Source organism: Piliocolobus tephrosceles, chromosome 9 (genome assembly GCF_002776525.5).
Source record: "Piliocolobus tephrosceles isolate RC106 chromosome 9, ASM277652v3, whole genome shotgun sequence".
NCBI lineage: Eukaryota > Metazoa > Chordata > Mammalia > Primates > Cercopithecidae > Piliocolobus > Piliocolobus tephrosceles.
The window spans coordinates 62,708,547-62,727,587 of NC_045442.1; the positions used below are offsets into that span (position 1 = coordinate 62,708,547).

The window sequence follows — 19,041 nt, forward strand, 5'->3', positions numbered from 1 at the left end:
GTGGGAGACTTCAACACCTCACTGAGAGTATTAGATTATTGAGGCAAAAAATTAACAAAGATTCTTAGGACCTGAATTCAGCACTGGATCAAATGGACCTGAGAGACATCTGCAGAACTCTCCACCCCAAAGCAAGAGAGAATACATTCTTCTTATCACTACATGGCACATACTCTGAAATAAACCATATAATCAGACATAACACACTTCTCAGCAAATGCAAAATAACTGAAATCATAACAATCACTCTCTCGAACTACAGCACAATCAAATTAGAAATCAAGCCTAAGAAATTCACTTAAAACCATATAATTGCATGCAAATTAATTATATGAATAACCAGCTCCCGAATGGCTTTTGGGTAAATAATGAAATTAAGGCAGAAATCAACAAGTTCTTTGAAACAAATGAGAACAAAGATACCACATACCAGCATCTCTGGGACACAGCTAAGACAGTATTAAGAAGACAATTTATAGCACTGAATGTCCACATCAAAAAGTTAGAAAGATCTCAAGTTAACAACCTAACATCACAACTAAAAGAAGTAGGGAACCAACAGAAAACCAAACACAAAGCTAGCAGAAGAAAAGAAACAAATCAGCCCAAATTAGAGCTGAATTGAAGGAGACTGAGACACCAAAAAGCATTCAAAAGATCAACGAATCCAGGAGTTGGTTTTTTGAAAAAATTAATAAATTAGATAGACCTTTAGCTAGACTATTAAAGAAGAAAGGAGAGAACATCCAAATAAACACAATTAAAAATGACAAACAGGATATTACCACTGACCCCACAGAAATACAAATAATCATCAGAAAACACTACGACCACCTCTATGCACATAAACTAGAAAATCTCGAAGATGTGGATAAATTCCTGGACACAGACACCCCGCCAAGACAGAGCCAGGAAAGAACTGAATCTGTGAACAGACTAATAATGAGCTCTGAAACTGAATCAATAATAAATAGCCCACCAACCGAAGAAAATTCAGGACCAGATGGATTCACAACCTCATTTTACCAGATGTCCAAAGAAGAGCTGGTATCATTCCTCCTGAAACTATTCCAAAAAATTGAGGAGAACGGACTCCTTCTAACTCATTCTATGAGGCTACCATCATCCTGATACCAAAACCAGGCAGAGACAACAACAACAACAACAACAAAAAAAAAAAAAAAAAAAAAAAAAAAAAAAAAAAAAAAAAAAAAAAAGAAGAAGAAAGAAAGAAAAGAAACTTCAGGCCAATATCTTTAAAGAATTTTGAAGCAGAAATCCTGAACAAAATACCTGCATACTGAATCCAGCAGCACATCAAAAAGCAAATGCACCACGATCAAGTAGGTTTCATACCTGGGATGCAATGTTGATTCAACCCAATACATGTGATTTATCACATAAGCAAACTAAAGACGAAAACCACATGATTTTCTCAATAGATGCAGAAAAGGCTTTCAATAAAATTCAATATCACTTTTATGTTAAACACTCTCAATAAACTAGGTATTGAGTAAACATACCTCAAAATAATAACAGTCATCTATGACAAACACACAGTCAATATTAAACTGAATGGGCAAAAGTTAGAAGCACTTCCTTGAAAACCAGCACAAGATAAGGATGCTCTGTCTTACTATTCTTTATCCAACATAGTATTGGAAGTCCTGGCCAGAGCAATCAGGGAAGAGAAATAAATAAAGGACATGTAAACAGGAAGAGGGAAAGTCAAATTATTCCTCTTTGCAGATGACATGATCCTATATCTAGAAAACTCCACAGTATCAGCTCAAAACTTAAGCTGATAAAAAAAAGCTTCAGCAAAGTCTCAGGGTACAAAACTAATGTACAGAAATCACTACCATTCCTATACACCAACAATAGTCAAGCCAAGAGCCAAATCGGAAATGCAATCCCATCCACAACTGCCACAGAAAAAATAAAATATCTGGGAATACAGGTAATCAGGGAGGTGAAAGGTCTCTATAATGAGAATTACAAAACACTGCTCAAAGAAATCAGAGATGACACAAACAAATAGAGAAACATCCCATGCTCATGAATAGGAAGAATCAAAATTCTTAAAATGGCCATATTGCCCAAAGCAATTTATAGATTCAATGCTATTCCTATTAAACTACCAGTGACACTCTTCACCCAACTATAAAAAAAGTATTTTAAAATTCATATGGAACAAAAACAGCCCAAATAGCCAAGACAATCCTGTGTAAAAAGAGTAAAGCTGGAGGCATCATGCTACTAGATTCGAACTTTACTATAGCACTACAGTAAACCAAACAGCACACCAAAATAAAAACAGAGACCAATGGAATAGAATAGAGTATCCAGAAATAAGGCTGCACACCCGCAACCACCTGATCTTCAAAAAAAACTGACAAAAAAAAAAAAAAAAGCAGTGGGGAAAGGACTCCCTATTCAATAAACGGTGTTGAGATAACTGGCTAGCCATATGCAGAAGGTTGAAACTGGACCCCTTCCTTACATCATATACAAACATTAATTCAAAATGGATTAAACATTTAAATGTATAACCCCAACCTATAAAATCCCTGGAAGACAACCTAGGCAATACCATGTTGGACACAGGAATGGGCAAAGATTTCATGACAAAGACACTAAAAGAAATTACAACGAGAAAAAATTGACAATTGGGATATAATTAAACTAAAGAACTTCTGCACAACAGAAGAAATATTCAACAGAGTATAACAGACAACTTACAGAATGGGAGATAAATTCTGCAAACTATACATCTGTCTATTATCTTTTTTCTTTTTCTTTTTTTGAGACAGTCTCGCTGTGTCACCCAGGCTGGACTGCAGTGGTGCGATCTTAGCTCACTGTAACCTCTACCTCTCAGTTTCAAGTGATCCTCCCCCCTCAGCCTCCCAAGAAGTTGGGACTACAAGTATGTGACACCATGTCTGGCTAATTTTTTTGTTGTTGAAGTTTCACCATGTTGGCCAGGCTGGTCTCAAACTCCTGACCTCAAGCGATCTGATCTGCCCTCCTCGGCCTCCCAAAGTGCTGGGATTACAGTTGTGAGCCATCACACCTAGTCAGATACTTATCTAGTATCTATAAGAAACTTATATAAGTTTACAAGAAAAAAAAAAGCAACCCCATTAAAAAGTGGGTAAGGGACATGAACACTTTTCTAAAGAAGACATACATGTGGCCAAAAAAATATGCAAAAAGCTCAACATCACCTATCATTAGAGAAATACAAATCAAAACCACAATCCAATGCCATCTCATACCAGTCAGAATGGCTATTACTAAAAAGTTAAAAAATAACAGATGCTAGCAAGGTTGCAGAGAAAAAGGAACAACTTACACACTGTTGGTGGGAGTGTAAATTATTTCAACCACGTGGAAAACAGTATAGCGAATCCTCAAAGACCTAAATACAAAATACCATTTGACCCAACGATCCTAGTGCTGGGTATATATCCAAAGGAATATAAGTCATTCTATCATAAAGACACGTATATGTGTATGTTCATTGCAGCACTACTCACCATAGCAAAGACAAGGAATCAATGCACATGTGCATCAGTTGGTAGACTGGATAAAGAAAATGTGGTACCTATACACCATGAAATACTCTGCAGCCATAAAAAAGAATGAGATCATGTCCTTTGCAGTAACATAGGTGGAGCTGGAGGCCATTATTCTTAGCAAACTAACATGGAACAGAAAACCAAATAGTGCATGTTCTTACTTATAAGTGGGAGTTAAATGAGGAACACAGGTGGACACTTAGAGGGCAACAACAGACACCAGTGCCTGCTGGAAGGTAGAGGGTGGGAGGAGGAAGAGGATTAGGGAAAATAACTAATGGGCACTAGGCTTAATACCTGGGTGACAAAATAATCTCCAGGAATATACTTCATGTATATCTTTTGAATAGCCTCTAGTTTGTGTGTAAAAATACCCATGGGGCTATGGTCCTGGAGCAAACGCTTCAGGCCCCGTGACATGAGCTTACCCTATATAACAAACCCACACATGTACACCGGAACTTAAAGAAGTTTTTTAAAAAGCCATATAGTAACTATTTTAGGTTAGATGGATGTTCTCTTTCCTTTTTGTATGAAAGCAACTGTAGACAATACATAAAGGAACTCACATGGCTGTGTTTCGATAACAGTTTATTTAGACATGTTGGGGGAAAAAATGGCCCAAAGACCTGAATAAACATTTCTCAAAAGAAGACATAACTAGTCATCAAGGAAATTCAAATCAAACCACAATGAGATATAATCTCAGGCCAGTTCGAATAGCTATTATTAAAAGGACAAAAAATAACACTAGCAAGGATGTGGAGAATGCCCGTACACTGTTGGTGGGAATATAAAGTCATACAACAAATATGGAAAACTGTATGGAGGTTTCTCAAAAAACTAAAAATAGAAGTACCATATGATCCAGCAATCCCAATGCTGGGTATATACCCCCAAAGAAAGGAAATCAGTATGTTAAAGAAGTATCTGTACTCCCAAGTTTATTGCAGCACTGTTCACAATAGCCAAAATATGGAGTCAACCTAAGTGTTCATTAACAGATGAATAAATAAAAAACATGTGGTATATGTGTGTATATATACACGCACATGTACAATGGAATATTATTCAGCCACAAAAAAAATGAAATCCTGTCTTTTGCAGCCATACAGATTGAACTGGAGGTCATTATGTTAAATGAAATAAGCTGGGCATGGAAAGACAAATATTGCATGTTCTTACTCACTGAAACTATGGATCTCATGGAGGTAGAATGGTGGTTACTAGAGGCCGGAAAGAGAAGAGGGGGCAGTAAAGAGAAGTTGGTTAATGGGTACAAAAATATAGTTAGATAGAAAAAGTAAGTTCAGCTATTAGATAGTACAATAGGAAAATTATAATTGACAATAATTTATTATATGCTTCAAATAGCTAGAAGTGAAGAATTGTAGAGTCTCCAACACAAGAAAAGGATAAATATTTGAGGTGACGGATATTCCAATTACCCTGATTTGATTATTACACATTGTTTATGTATCCAAATATCATATGTACCCCAAAATATATATAACTATGATATACCAATTAATAAACATGCAAATAAAGAAAAAAATAACTGATAGTAAAAAGTATGGTAGGACTTTATGGTAAAAGTCTGCAAGTGGAGCTTCCCAGTGATTCTCTTTTCCACAATTAGGTTTACTTTTCAATTTAAGGGGGAAAAATATCTAGGAATGTAGCTTCTGGCCCCTGCCCTCTCCTCATTTCTCACAATGCTGCTGAAACTATTATTTTGTTAAGATGACTGCTTACTTCCTAATTTCCAAATTGTCAGTACTCATCCCTCTGGACCTCACTGGATTATCTGGCTTAGATGATCACTATGCTGAAATGCTCCCATTTGCTAGGCTTCCAGCAAGCCACACTTCCCTGACTTTTCTCTTACTTTGCTCAATGTTCTTTTTGGGGTTCCTCTTCCTTTTCTTTCCCAGATGTGTTTTCTTAAGGTTATGCCTTTGATGCTTTCATTTTTATTTTGCTCTTTAGCAATCTCATCCCACATTTATGGTTCTAATTATCACATCTGTATAAATGGCTACCATAATCTACTGATGACATCTCAGGTTCTTGTAGTTTTATTTTCTGTTATCTCAACGTGGATCTTCTGGTAGTAACTTAAATATATTCATTTCTGTCCTAAAGTGTCCCTTTCTTCATTTTGTTTCCAATTTCTTCTAATATAACCACTATCTTCCCAGGTACCAGACTATAAACCTCAAATTCATTCCCTTTCGCCTCCATCATCACAATCATCTAATTTGTTTTCAATTTCTGATCAATTTATATTACCCATTTGCAATCTGTACCATCTTAAAAATTTTTATTCTTACATCTCTTATTCAGGCCCTGACTTCTGCATGTAATATTCAATTATCTTTTAGCAGGTCATGCCTCTCCCTTTTGCAACTCAGTTGACACAGAATTTTCAAATCAATCTTCCAAAAGCACAGCTGTGATGATGTCGCTGTCCTACTCAAAACCTGTAGTGGCTAAACCAAATCTATGAAACCGATCTAAACCACTTCACTTGGCACTAACGGCTACAACTTATCTTTCCACAGACTATGCCCTCCCACTGGTTCTTAAATGGGGCAACATCACTTTACTAGGAGGTTTATGGAAATGTGTGAAGGCACTTTTGGTTATTAGAAAGACTGGACTGGGGGAGGTGCCGATACTGAGCTTTCTGGCCTCCTCAGAAAAGGCTGAGCCCCACCACTGTGACTGTATCACACAACAAAGAATTGTTCCACCCAAAATCCAAGCAAGCCTCCTGTAAAGAAACAACATGGCTCAAACAGACTTGATCGCTTACTTTTTTCAATTTCTATTGTATGTTTTTCCACCTCCTCTGCCTAGAATGCCCTTTTCATATTTTCCCAAATATGCAAATCTTGCTTCTCCTTTAAGGCTCATGGAAAATGACACTTTTCTGTGGGCTCTCCCTGTATCCCCTGACATGAATCCAATTCTCAGGCCATTTCCACCGATTCCTCCCAAACACCACTTCCTTTCTATCTGGATAATAAATTTCCCTTTTGATTATAAACTTAACGTCAGCAAGGCTCTATCTTTATTTTCCTCCATGACTAGAAGAATATTGTACAGGCCAGCACAGATCCTTTATGTTAATGTGCTTAATATCGCAGCACACACCATGATTATAAACGAGGCTGTAAACACTTTGGTTTGTAATTCATTCTGAGATTCTTGCCTTGGCCTGCATCTGAAACCATGCTTATTCTAGGCTACGTACTTTAAAGTCATTATCTAATTTTTTACCCCATTTCCCCACTTGAGTTTGATGACTATGACTTCTCCTCCACAAATTCTGTTTCTTCTGCCAGGACACAACACCTCCGATTTTCCTTCTTATAAAACTTAGACCTTAAAATTCTTATTTCTCAGAACTGCTCTGTTGAGTACCCCCTAAATTCCCACTCCCTGCCCCTGGCTCACCCTAGCTTCATGGATGCTCCCAGTAGGTGGTCCGTAAGTATTTGTCGAACGAAGAGATCCTTGGAGTGAGTGGAAGAAAGTGGCTGTGTAATTGGAACAAGATACAGAACAATGATAGGATAAAGGCACAGACATTTCCAGTCTTAGTAGCTGTGCTCACAGCTGCACCCAAGCACTGTCTCCCCACATAGATACCACACCATCACTGGAAAGAAACTGGTACTAAACTTACATCTGAAATCACCCTAGTCAGTCTTGAGGATATACCACTCAATTATTATAAATGTTTAAAAAACAAAATCACCTCATTTAAGTCTTTTTTACATTATGACACTACTGTTGGTTTCTAAAATTTTAAAAGTATTTGTGCCATTCCCTGAAGTGAAAATAAATAAATTAGGCATAAATTATAAAAGGCCTGATATGGCTCTTACATGAGTCTTAAAGAATATGGTCATTTTACATTGAATATTTGGGTCCCATATTGTTTAGCTGAAAACAAAACATCCATCATCATCATCAACAGCAGATGAAAGAAAATATATTTGCTTCCCCAAAGCTTGATACTTAGAAAATTAAGTGCTTTCAGTTCACAGATATGAGAGCTTCTCTATCAGAAAAACAAATAAAAATCCCATACAAATAAGTACATAGTTTTCCATTTGAAAGAAACAGTCTAATGCCCTTACTGAAGTGTGTACTAAATACATCATAACTTAATCAGAACAAGTCGCTGCTTTTGCAAAATAGTCCTGTCTATGCAGAGAGAGATAATGCCAGTCACTTCACATGACTTGTACTTCAACAGACAAAGTGTCGTCCTGGGACTTTTTATCACTTTGATTAGAAATTGAGAGTTTCTACACTCCCAGAAAACGAAGAAGAAAGGGGAATAGTAATGCCTTCCAGCATTTACCTGCCAATGAATATAATCCTAAAAAGGTCATTGAGGTATAATCATTCACTCAGCAAAAATGTACTGAGTACCTACTATGTGTCAAGCATTATTCTTAGGATATATCAGCAGAACAAAAATTCCTATCCTCATGGAGTTTATAGCTTTCCATGTTAAAATATGAATACAAGTGACCTCCAGTGCATGCCCTAACCCAAATACTTTGTTCTTTTTATATTTCACATGCTTCTCTAGGGCAATCTTGTCTTTCTTCCCTACTTATCAACACACCCAACATATATCTCTTTTAGAAATTATAGATTTTCAGTAACAACTTATAAAAATATTATCTCTTTGTACCCAACCACATCACTGAAAATAAATTAGGTACCTCTGGAAGATGTTTTAGCCCTGTCAGGTCATTGGATACTACTTGGTGAGAGCAACAGAGATATAACAAAGCAGTACTAGATACTGACTCAAATTAGACAGTGATTGGAAAACTTGATTTATTTTAGAACCACATTTCTCTCTTTTGATTCTGGAAAATCTAAGTACTTAGGAGGGTCTGCCTAATTGAATGTGTGTTCACCACAGGGAAAATACCCTAGGTTTTCATAATGATTTTTGTTAATTAGTGAATCTTATTTATGAAAAGAACACTTAACATGATCTAATTCTTCTACCTCTCAATAATGAAATTCTCTCTCCAATACTTTTGTCAAGGTACACCCTATTTTGCCTTTGTTTCAACACTTCCAGTAATGAGGTGACAGCTCACTATGGCTTAAAACAACTTATTCTTTTTCTGCCTATCCTTTAAACTATGGGCCCAGGACTCAGCATGAAATTCTTGATGAAGACATTCGTGTGCCAAGTATACTGAAAATTTCCTTCTATTTCACAAGCTAAGTATCATAATCATTTTATTTTTCATGTCATACGAATAATGTGCTGGTGTCATAACAAGGTTTGAGGGAGGCACGTATCACACATGAGCATGCAAATCCAATGATCACACTTACACTACAAAAAGATCAATTATTTCAAAGCTATAAGTCAGTCCCCATATCATGCTACTGACTTATACCATTAAGTCACCTAAATTAGTACTTTTAACTTTCTGGACTTTGCAGGCCACAAATATTTTTCAAAGAAGAAGGAGACACAGGAAAGAGAAGGAACTGACATAGGGTGAGTATATTTTTATTTTTTTATTAGTAAAATAAAAAAAATATTTTTTATTGATAAATAATTTATTTTTTGCCAAAAATAAAAATGTAAAAAAGACTATTATCTACTTTATTATTTCAGAAATCAAATATTTCTGATAAAGTAGTAAATATAAAACCTCAGAATAAAAAGTTGATTAAATTTCACAATATGAAAAAAAGCTAACTACACTGAGCTACTTTTGCTATAGACCATGAAAATGCTTTCATAGACCCAGGTTTGAAATTCACTGAACCAGAGAGCAAATGTCCCTCTCAAGTCCTGGTGCCCCATGTGCATTTGATGTGCAATAGTTTCACTATACGCTCGTGCAATAGATTGTATTTAAGCTTAAGCTCTGACTTTGTATTTGCCCTTATTTAATTTCAGCTTATGAGTTTTCAAACATTAGACCATTCTGTCTATCTTTCTCAGTTTTGTGCCTTATGCAAATATAAAATGTTTATTTTTTCAATATTCTTTCAAGTCACTTGTGAAAATGGAGCAAGGATTAAGCCCTATAGATGGCTTTATCCTTCCACCAGGTTGAGTATAACTGTTCACACACCTGTAGTACTCCAGCAATGCTGTTATCCAGATCACAGTTCTCTCTTTCATAAAATAGACAGATCCATTAGAGGATCTCAGGATTGGGTTTCAAAAGGCTTCTAGACCCACTTTTCACCCAAGGTTTGTTTGTGCCCCCCATTAAAATACCTTGGTCAACTAGTAACTCTCCTTGTGTTAAATGTCTGTAGTGTTGAGAAAACGCCAAATCCTGTGTTCTCAATGAAGTTCAATTCCTGTCAGAATAGCTCTGCTAAAAACACTCATCTCTATCTTGAGATAAAATTTGCATTCTTCTAACATCTGCTCACAGGTTGTATTCTGCCCCTCGGGGCCCTTCAGAACAAGTCGTTCACATCATAGTCCTTTAAAGACATAATGAGAGTGATTGTATTTCTCCAGGTCTTTTCCTGGCTAAAAATTCCCTATTGCTTTTCTGAGGTGTACATATGACATAGTTTCAACTCATGTCACTATTTCAAATATCTCTGCTAAGTATGCTCCAAGTGATAAATCTTTTTTGAAGGGTGATACCTATAACTGGGCAAAGCTTTACAGTTGAGGTCCTTTGTGCATAGTAAGAACCAGAACAACTCAATTCACTGAAACTTAGGTGAATTCAATTGTACTTAACAAATAGAAATTCAGGGCCACCCTATCAGCTCCTCGTGACCCAGAACTCACCTGACTCACTCTAAAATCAATCTAGCCTATGAATTCAGATCTCATACTTGGACAGTATCTATACATAAAAAAGCCACTGTAAAGGTTTTTTTTTTTTTCTTTCTGTCAGTTACAGCTCAAAGTGATTATACTGTCTTTTTTTCATCTTATTAAAAATAAGACACATCATATTAAGAAAAATATCAAGAAGTTGTTGCCAAAGTCCTCCCTGCCCTTTATGAACATAGAATGATTTATCATTCTAGTAACCTTCTCTCTCATGTATATACTGAACAAATATTTATTGAACATCCAATATATATTTTATTTCTCCTAGGTACAGGGGATATTAATAGTGAATAAGGAAGATCAAATCATTGACTTAATGAACTTTCTTCGTGAGTATGTAATATATATAATAAAGGTAACAAATTAATACAAAATATAACTTCAGGTTGTGATATAGACCCTAAAATAAGCAAGTATGGTAACATAATAAGTCATAGCTGGAGGAGTGATTTAGGGAGAAGGGAGATTGATCTCTGAGAAGATGATATTTAAGCTAAGTCCTCGTAAATTGAATATAAAAGAAGTTGTACATATGGCCATATGGGAAAAGAACACTGGGGAATTATGAAGTGCAAACTCCCTACTACGTGGAAAGGGGGTTACTGTGTTCTAGAAATACAAAAGGAACTATGTAGAGATCTAGTGGGTGAAAAAATAATAATATGGAGTGGGGTTGGAAGTTAGGCAGTAGGAAAAGCATATAGGTCTGATTATGATATAAAAATAGTCAGCATTTTAAAAAGCTAAGGAAAGTGATTTTTCTGATAAACACCTTTAAAACTTTATCTTTTACAGACATATGAGTGTAGCCATGGAGACCATATAGAATGACATTTCTGTAGTCCAAGATAGAAATGATGGTGGTGTAGGCTAAGATGTTGACAAACAAGATGGAGAGAAGTATATAGATTCAAGATAGATTTTTTTTTTGCGAAATGATAGGACTTGTTAATGGATTAGGTAGGAAAAACAGCCATTAGATATCATTCCAACATCAACTTCACCAAAGTAGGCATTTTTTGTTTATCATTTGTTTTCTTTACTATTTTCTCTCCAGATGCATTAACAGTGCCCACCACATAGTAAATGTTCAATAAATAATGAATGAATGAGTAAAGAAAACCTCCCAGGTTTTTAACCAGAGCTATGAGGTGAATGGCTGTGTCATTAACTAAAACTAGGAACTGAAAGAGAAGTGGAATAAGATGAAAATGGAGAAATTAGAAGTTTCATTTAGGCTATTTTAAGTTTTAGATGTTTTCTAGATATCAAAGTAAAGATGCCAAAAGAAAAATTAGGCATATGTGAGTCTGGTTTTTCAGGGGAGATATTTGGTCTGGAGAGAAAAAATTGGAAATCAACAGCAGTAGAAGATATTCAGAACCACGATGTTTACTAAAATAAATAATTAAGAAAACAATATCTCTGAAGGACAACTTTTAAAAAAGATCTGATTATGGAGATACAGTAGTCCTCCATTCTCTGCAGAGCATATGTTCCAAGACCATTCAACAGATGATTAAAACCTCAGATGGTACCAAACCCAGTTATCATCAATGAGAACACATTTTCCGTTCATGTCTTCTGCCCAAAAATTTAATGCCTTTTTCATCTTATCATTCACTGTGGCCATAACTTTTGCAATTTGAGGTGCAACAGCAAAATGAGCATTAATTTCTCTTTCCTTCTTCACAATTTCACAGAGGATCCGTTCTTACCATGGATTTTAGCAACCACAGCATATGATTTTTTTTTTTTCATATCTTAATTGCCAGAGTCACTACTCTTGTATTTTGGCACCATTATTAAGTAAAATACAGGTTACTTGAACATGAGTACTGCGACAGTTGATTGGATAACCACGATGGCTGGTAAATGAGTAACAGGAGGGTGGTATTTACAGCATGAATATGCTAGACAAGGGATGATTCATGTCCTGGGTGGGACAGAGAGAGATGAAGAAAGGTTTGATCCCAATATGGGGAATTACATGCAATTTAAAACTTATTATTTCTGGAATTTTTCATTTAATAGTTTTGGTCTACAGTTGACTGAGGGTAACAGAAACCATCAAAAGCGAAACAGCAGACAAGGAGGATTACGGTAGATGTAAGATGCTTATTAATGGAAAGATTCAATATCTTAGGTCATTCCCTAAAATAATCTATAATTCAAAACATTTTAACGTTTTAAATCTAACTTCTAATGTTTTTTCATGATACTTGATAAGTTAATCCCAAAAGTTATATAAAAATTAAGAATGACAGCTATAATTTAAAGAAAAAAAAAAAAAAAAAACAGGATGAGCCAGCTTGCCTAGAAGATATTAGGATTTAATGTAAAACCATGCTTAAAACATTATGATACTGTTACGGGGACAGAGAAATAGACCAATGGAACAGAATAGAAAGTCCGGAAACTTGTGTACCTTGAAATGTTTCACTTTGTCTATCAACCTATCTTTACATGTGGAACAAACTAAAAATAATTATACATTGTTATGCATGTATTATATATTTAATGCATTATATAAACTTGTATATGTGTATGTGTATTTATGTTTATAAGTATATATGAACATGTATACAAATATATATTAGACAATGGAAATATTTGTAAGTCTTCATGGGATATGTGTGAAACAATGGTAGAATTTCACAGTAATTGAGAAAAGATCAACTATTTAATATATGATGGTGGCCCAAATGTCAACACTACAAAATGAAACGACCTCTACCTCATGTTAGACATAAAAATATATTTCAGAAGGAATAAATACCTGTATGTTGAATAATAATACTTTACTCTTTTAACAACATAATGTGGGAAATACGTGACATATTTGTTGGTAGAATGTCGTAACAAGGCACAAAACCACAAACCAGGTCACACAGTAGGTGCTGCATCACTACATACTAAAATAACTAAAAGATAAATCATACATTTACGTTAAAGTTCTTAAAGTCTGCGACTGAAAAATTATTTAAAAATATTTCAAAAGTCATGAGCAACAGAGATATTTTTAACAAACCTAAGCAAATTAATTACAAAAAAAGACAACCTAACTAAAATTGGAAACTTCGTAAAGGCTATAAGCCAGTCACCGAATTAGAAAGTCAAATAGTCAATAAATATTTGCGAAAAGAATGTTCTCACTAGGAATCAGAAAATTACACATGAAAACCAATGAGAAATACTTAATACTTTCAGATTGAAAAGGCATTTTAAAAAGTGATAACCTTGAGCGTTATTCACAATGTGCAGAGATGAGAACACTTACAGAGTGTTGATGGGAGTATATTTCATTCAACTACTTTAGAGACCTCGTTGGAGTATTCTGTTCCCTCTGGAGTTTCATAGAAAATTGACATCAGTTGGGAGAGCTCAGCTGCAGGTCCCCTAGACTCCACTTTTCCAGCTTGTTCTTACTTGTTAATCAACATTAAGTCCAAAGACACAGTTTCCTTCACAGTTTCCTCAATATTCTTAGAGATGAAATTGTCAGCAAGGCAAATCAAGAATTTAACACATGCCCTACTTTTTGTAGAATGAGAATCTCAGGAGACATCCAGAGAATTAAAGTCCCTAATCTTTGTTATATTTATCATCCTTATAACATCTGTGGTCTTCATTAGGAAGTATCCATATTATTTCCTGCTGCTTCTCAGACAAGAGTGTTTAAATTGCCCTATGTGTATGTTGATTCATGGCTTCAAAACTATTTGTCATGTAGAAATAATTCCCTAAAAGTGTGTCATTCTTCAGATTTTAAGAAACATCTGAATTACTGACAAGAAAATATTTCTCAACTTTTTTCAAACACATATCTTCTTTGATAAAAGAAAAAAGAGTCAATCCTTTCAACCCATTTGAAATTTCAAAATAAATAATCACTGAAAACAAATCAAATCATTTGGACCAAGCACCATTGCCTCAGGAGATTCCAATATGGCCATTCACCAACATGGCACAAGTATACATATGTAACACACCTGCACGTTATGCACATGTACCCTAGAACTTAAAGTATAATAATAAATAAATAAATAAATAAATAAATAAATAAATAAATAAATAAAAGGAATGTCAGTCTTTTTCTCTATTCTCTTTTTAAGAATCACCTTAGGAAAATTCAGTCCTCCATGCTTCAAATAAACATTTTGACCGAGCACGGTGGCTCACGCCTGTAATCCCAGCACTTTGGGAGGCCAAAGTGGGCAGATCACTTGAGGTCAGGAGTTTGAGACCAGCCTGGCCAACCTGGTGAAACCCCATTTCTACTAAAAATACAGAAATTAGTCAGGCATAGTGGCGCATGCCTGTAATCCCAGCTACTCAGGAAGAAGAGGTTGCAGTGAGCCGACATCATGCCACTGCATTCCAGCCTGGGCTACGGAGTGAGACTTGGTCTCAGAAAAAAAGACAAAAAAATAGTGTATTTTCATATGCATAAAAGCATTAGGAATTAATTATATATAATTTTACAGACAAAAAGACAGTAACTTAGTTATCATACCTGTGGACACAAGGTTTCCAAATGATTGGCTGCAATTTTGACAATTTTAATTCCATCTTCATTTGTTGACATGGAACAAGCAAGATTTGCCACCTTAAATACAATCCAAAACAATGGAAATTATTTTAGATTATCAAGGAAATGTAGCAAGACTTATACTGAACAAGAACATGTACACATTCATTGAGAATCTCAATGACAAAAAACATTCTCAAAAACATCACTGGTATCCATTTTATGAAAGAATTCAGATAATCTATTAAAGCAAATAACAGTAGAAGGACCTAGAGAATTGTTTAAAATGAGGAGAGACTAGTGAGTGAATCTGTAAACCCTGTACAGTCTCTTGGTATCAATACCTAACCCATAATAAGAAGCTATTATGAGACTGGAAAAAAAAATGTTTATGGATTGAATGCTAATAGGTTTTTGGAATCTCATATGATTGTGATTTATTTTAAATTAGTAATTGGTTTATTATTTCCCAGAGGTCTATTACTCATATTTAAGTTGCATTAAGTATGACTGTATCTGTATATATGTTTTGTTTGTATCAAATACACTACAAAGCTGAACAAATACAAGATAATTCTTCCTGCTCTTGATTTTCCACTACAACTTCATGGGTACTATTTGACATTCCAGCAGTGCATTTGATTCAAGCATTAGTGACACCCAAATTTCTCTTATATTATTGCTTTTGAAATTTACATTTTCTTCCAACAAAATGGGTGCTCTTTTAATTACCATTATGTCCATGACCTAAATCCAAGATTTATAAATACTTTCTTCCGACCATGAAAGAGCCACGATAAAGAGTGGGAGATTATTTTCCCTTCCTCTGAACCCCGCTCTTGTTCAACATTCTTCTTACTAACAGAGTAAGGCTTATGGACAGAGGCAATGTTTTCTCTGATCTACAAAATATATCATTATCTTTAGCACTGCAAGGAGATACTTGATCTAACAATAATTTTTCTATCTTTTAAAATATCTCTGTCAATTGTTTTATACTTTAACACATTGCAGTTTTTCCTGCTGAGATCTAAAATACATCCAGTTGTGGAGAAACCATGCATTAGCCACATGCAGTAGAAATAAACAACATATGACTTTGGATCACTATTTTAAGAGTACCACAAAATGTTATTGAAATGGATTTACAGTCTTTGCTTTCTTATAACATTTATTTTAATATGCCACTAGTGAAATAACTCCTTGGTTTTCATTCACATATAATGAAATAACAGCCATACATTATTTAACTGTAGAAGGGCATTGTTCACTTCATAAATGTACATGGGGATGGCTTACTTGAAAAGGTCTTTTGTTGGCTTGAAGGTCACCATGCCTCAACTTTCATATCTGACACATAATTAGCACATTTGTGAGTTATTTGAAAAGGGCAACAGTTTTTGTGCCCCTTTCTACTCCCCAAACCCCAATCACTAAAAGTGAAACTTGACAGTTTAGTTGCTTTAAATATGTATTATATTAATTCACACTGCATTTGCAAAAAATACTGACCTGTAAATTTGAGCACTGTTTGTTTAAAGTAAAAAAATATATTAAAAAAAAATCATTGGCTCAATGTGGTCAAATTACAAGAATGATGGTTAACCCAAAGCTTAGAAATTACAGAAGACTGTCCCTTTGTAGATACTCTTTTACTTTACTTACTCATATTTCATGTATCCTCACTTTCTTCTTTTTCCTTTTGAAAATATGCATTCTTCTTCTGGACATTGGCTGGCCACTAGGCTTATGAAAAGCCAATTAAGTGACTGACATAGTATGGAAATTATGTTAAACACAGTTTGTGTCTATATTGAGAATTAGTTTTATACAACCCTCTAATGAAAATACAACACAACTGAAAGTTGTGTTTTCTACTTGAAGTTTTCTTCTCAGTCATCATACTAACACTCTTTTCGTCTTCATCTATTCTATGCCTGCACATACCTGAACTTCTCCTTACCAGAACTGTTTTGTCAAATAAAGTTTCTACGTAATAGAGTATATTTCAAGGCATGTGCAGTTTTAGTGCTATTTTGTACAAACAAGGTCGAATTTTAAGATACTTAGTATCTGTGACAAGTGTTAGAAATAAAATATCTTTATATTTCAAATGTGAATGATTTTGTGACGTATTTTCTAACGTGACATCCATGTGTGAATGAAAACCAAATTTCTTCTAATGATGATTCTTCCTAAATTCCGCATGGCTCTTTAGTCAAGTCTGTTCCCAAGAACAGTAGAAATGTAATTCCCTTCTGGTCAAAGAATACAGCCTGCAAATAAAATGTTTTGTAAAAATAGTTTTAGACATTTGGACATTTGATATCCTTTGTGTATCTGGGAAAAATTTGGGCAAAGCTTTGTTAGTATTCATAAGATCTCTGTAGCAGGTTTCAGCTCACTAAGGGAAACAAGGATATCGGGAGTTTCTGGAGACAAACAGATCTGGGTTTGAACCCAATCCCACAGTTAATAAGCTTCTGATCATGAGCAAGATATTAAATTATTTGACCTTGTTTTGTCACCTATAAAATGGGTATGATAATGACTACCTCACTGGGATGCTTTGAGAATTTAATGAGATAATGTATGGGGAGAGTCTGATACCTGGTGGCCTTCACCATGTATGAATTGCCTTCCATTTAATCTATCTCTCAACTAATGGAAAAAAAGAAAAGAAAAGAAAAGAAATTTCATTCTCTCAGAGGTTTTGTAGAATGAAAGCCTTAGGAGCCTAAAGAAATTTAACAGTATACTGACCCAAGAGCTACAAATTCAAATGCTTTCAAGAGCCCTGCAGGGGATACAAACATTGAGTCTAGACTGACTCAGCGATAGGGTGGGGTGGTGGTTCCCCAAACAAAATGATTGTGTATGCCCCACTGAAAGGCATTCGTTAAAACAAGACAAATGAAAGGAAAAAAACTCAATGTCTTAGCCAAACTAACGTCTGTTGGCTTACTTTAGTTCATAAGTCACCGTTTTGTGACTTCTAACCCCACTCTCTAATCCTATATTGTACAAATAAGAAAACAAAATTAAGCAGGGGGATAAAACATACTCAAATCAACCAATGGCAGGGCGACTATTAACTAGCGATATGTGTGTGTCTTTTTTGCTACCCTGAAGAAAGTCTTGAAAAGCATTCTTGCAGTGAAATGATTGACCAGACTTTTTATTGATATTATGCTACGGCCTTCACCAAGTCTACAAAAAGCAGAAGCTAAATTATCCTAAATAAACGGGACAAAAGGTAGTTAGTTAAATTTACACATTTATTGAAAAGAAAAACCTGGGACAAAATGTTCTTTCATTTTTTACAAAAGATTAAATTGCATCCTTAAAATAATTACCAATATTGTAGTAATTTAAAAACAAACAAGAAGTCTTCAAACAGGGATATGCGTCTTGATATGACAGGAGAGTGAAATTTTGTATTAGCATCCCTCCTTTGCAGCTCTTTCCTTCCTACCATTTCTTCTGTCCTCTAAAACGTATGGTATATTCTAGGCCCTTTAAACATAGCTGACCTTATTGCCCTATTTGGGCTCTAAAAAACATTGTAAATGAAAATGCCTGACCAGACAATACCTCACCTGAACAATCGCGTTGATGTTTGTTCCCTTCTTTCTGGTTCCTAGTTCATTTTTTAATCAATTAATTTATTTAGAGATATAGTCTTGCTCCATCGCCCAGGCTGGAGTACAGTGGCTCGATCTAGGCTCACTGCAACCTCTGCCTCCTGGGCTCAAACAATCCTCTCACCACAGCCCCTCAAGTAGCTGGGACTACAGGTGTGCACCACCACACCTGGCTAATTTTTGTACTTTTTGTAGCGACGGGGTTCCGCCGTTGGCTAGGCTGGTTTCCAACTCCTGAGCTCAAGCGATCCATCCACCTCGGTCTCGCAAAGTCCTAGGATTACAGCCATGTGCCAAGGCACATGTTCCAGTTCTGTATACTAGTTAGTATGCTTCTGTCATGATTTCCATTTGCTGGACTTTGAGTCTTTCCTTTCACTCAGCAGAGAACATAGTATCCTTTACTCTCTAACC

At 35.3% G+C, this 19,041-nt stretch overlaps 1 protein-coding gene and 1 non-coding gene across 3 annotated transcripts in view; both read right to left on the bottom strand.

The window, feature by feature from the left end:
* The window catches only part of CTNNA3 (catenin alpha 3), a 1,813,915-nt gene that overhangs the window by 675,871 nt on the left and 1,119,003 nt on the right, over positions 1 to 19,041 (bottom strand). For both annotated transcript variants that reach the window (XM_023205116.1, XM_023205115.1), the window contains exon 10: positions 14,969 to 15,061. In XM_023205116.1, coding sequence (XP_023060884.1) covers positions 14,969 to 15,061 — 93 coding nt within the window. The remainder of the gene's footprint in view (positions 1 to 14,968; positions 15,062 to 19,041) is intronic.
* LOC111538004 lies at positions 8,878 to 8,979 on the bottom strand. Its single transcript, XR_002730182.1, has one exon. It is a non-coding gene; the product is annotated as a small nucleolar RNA U13 (small nucleolar RNA).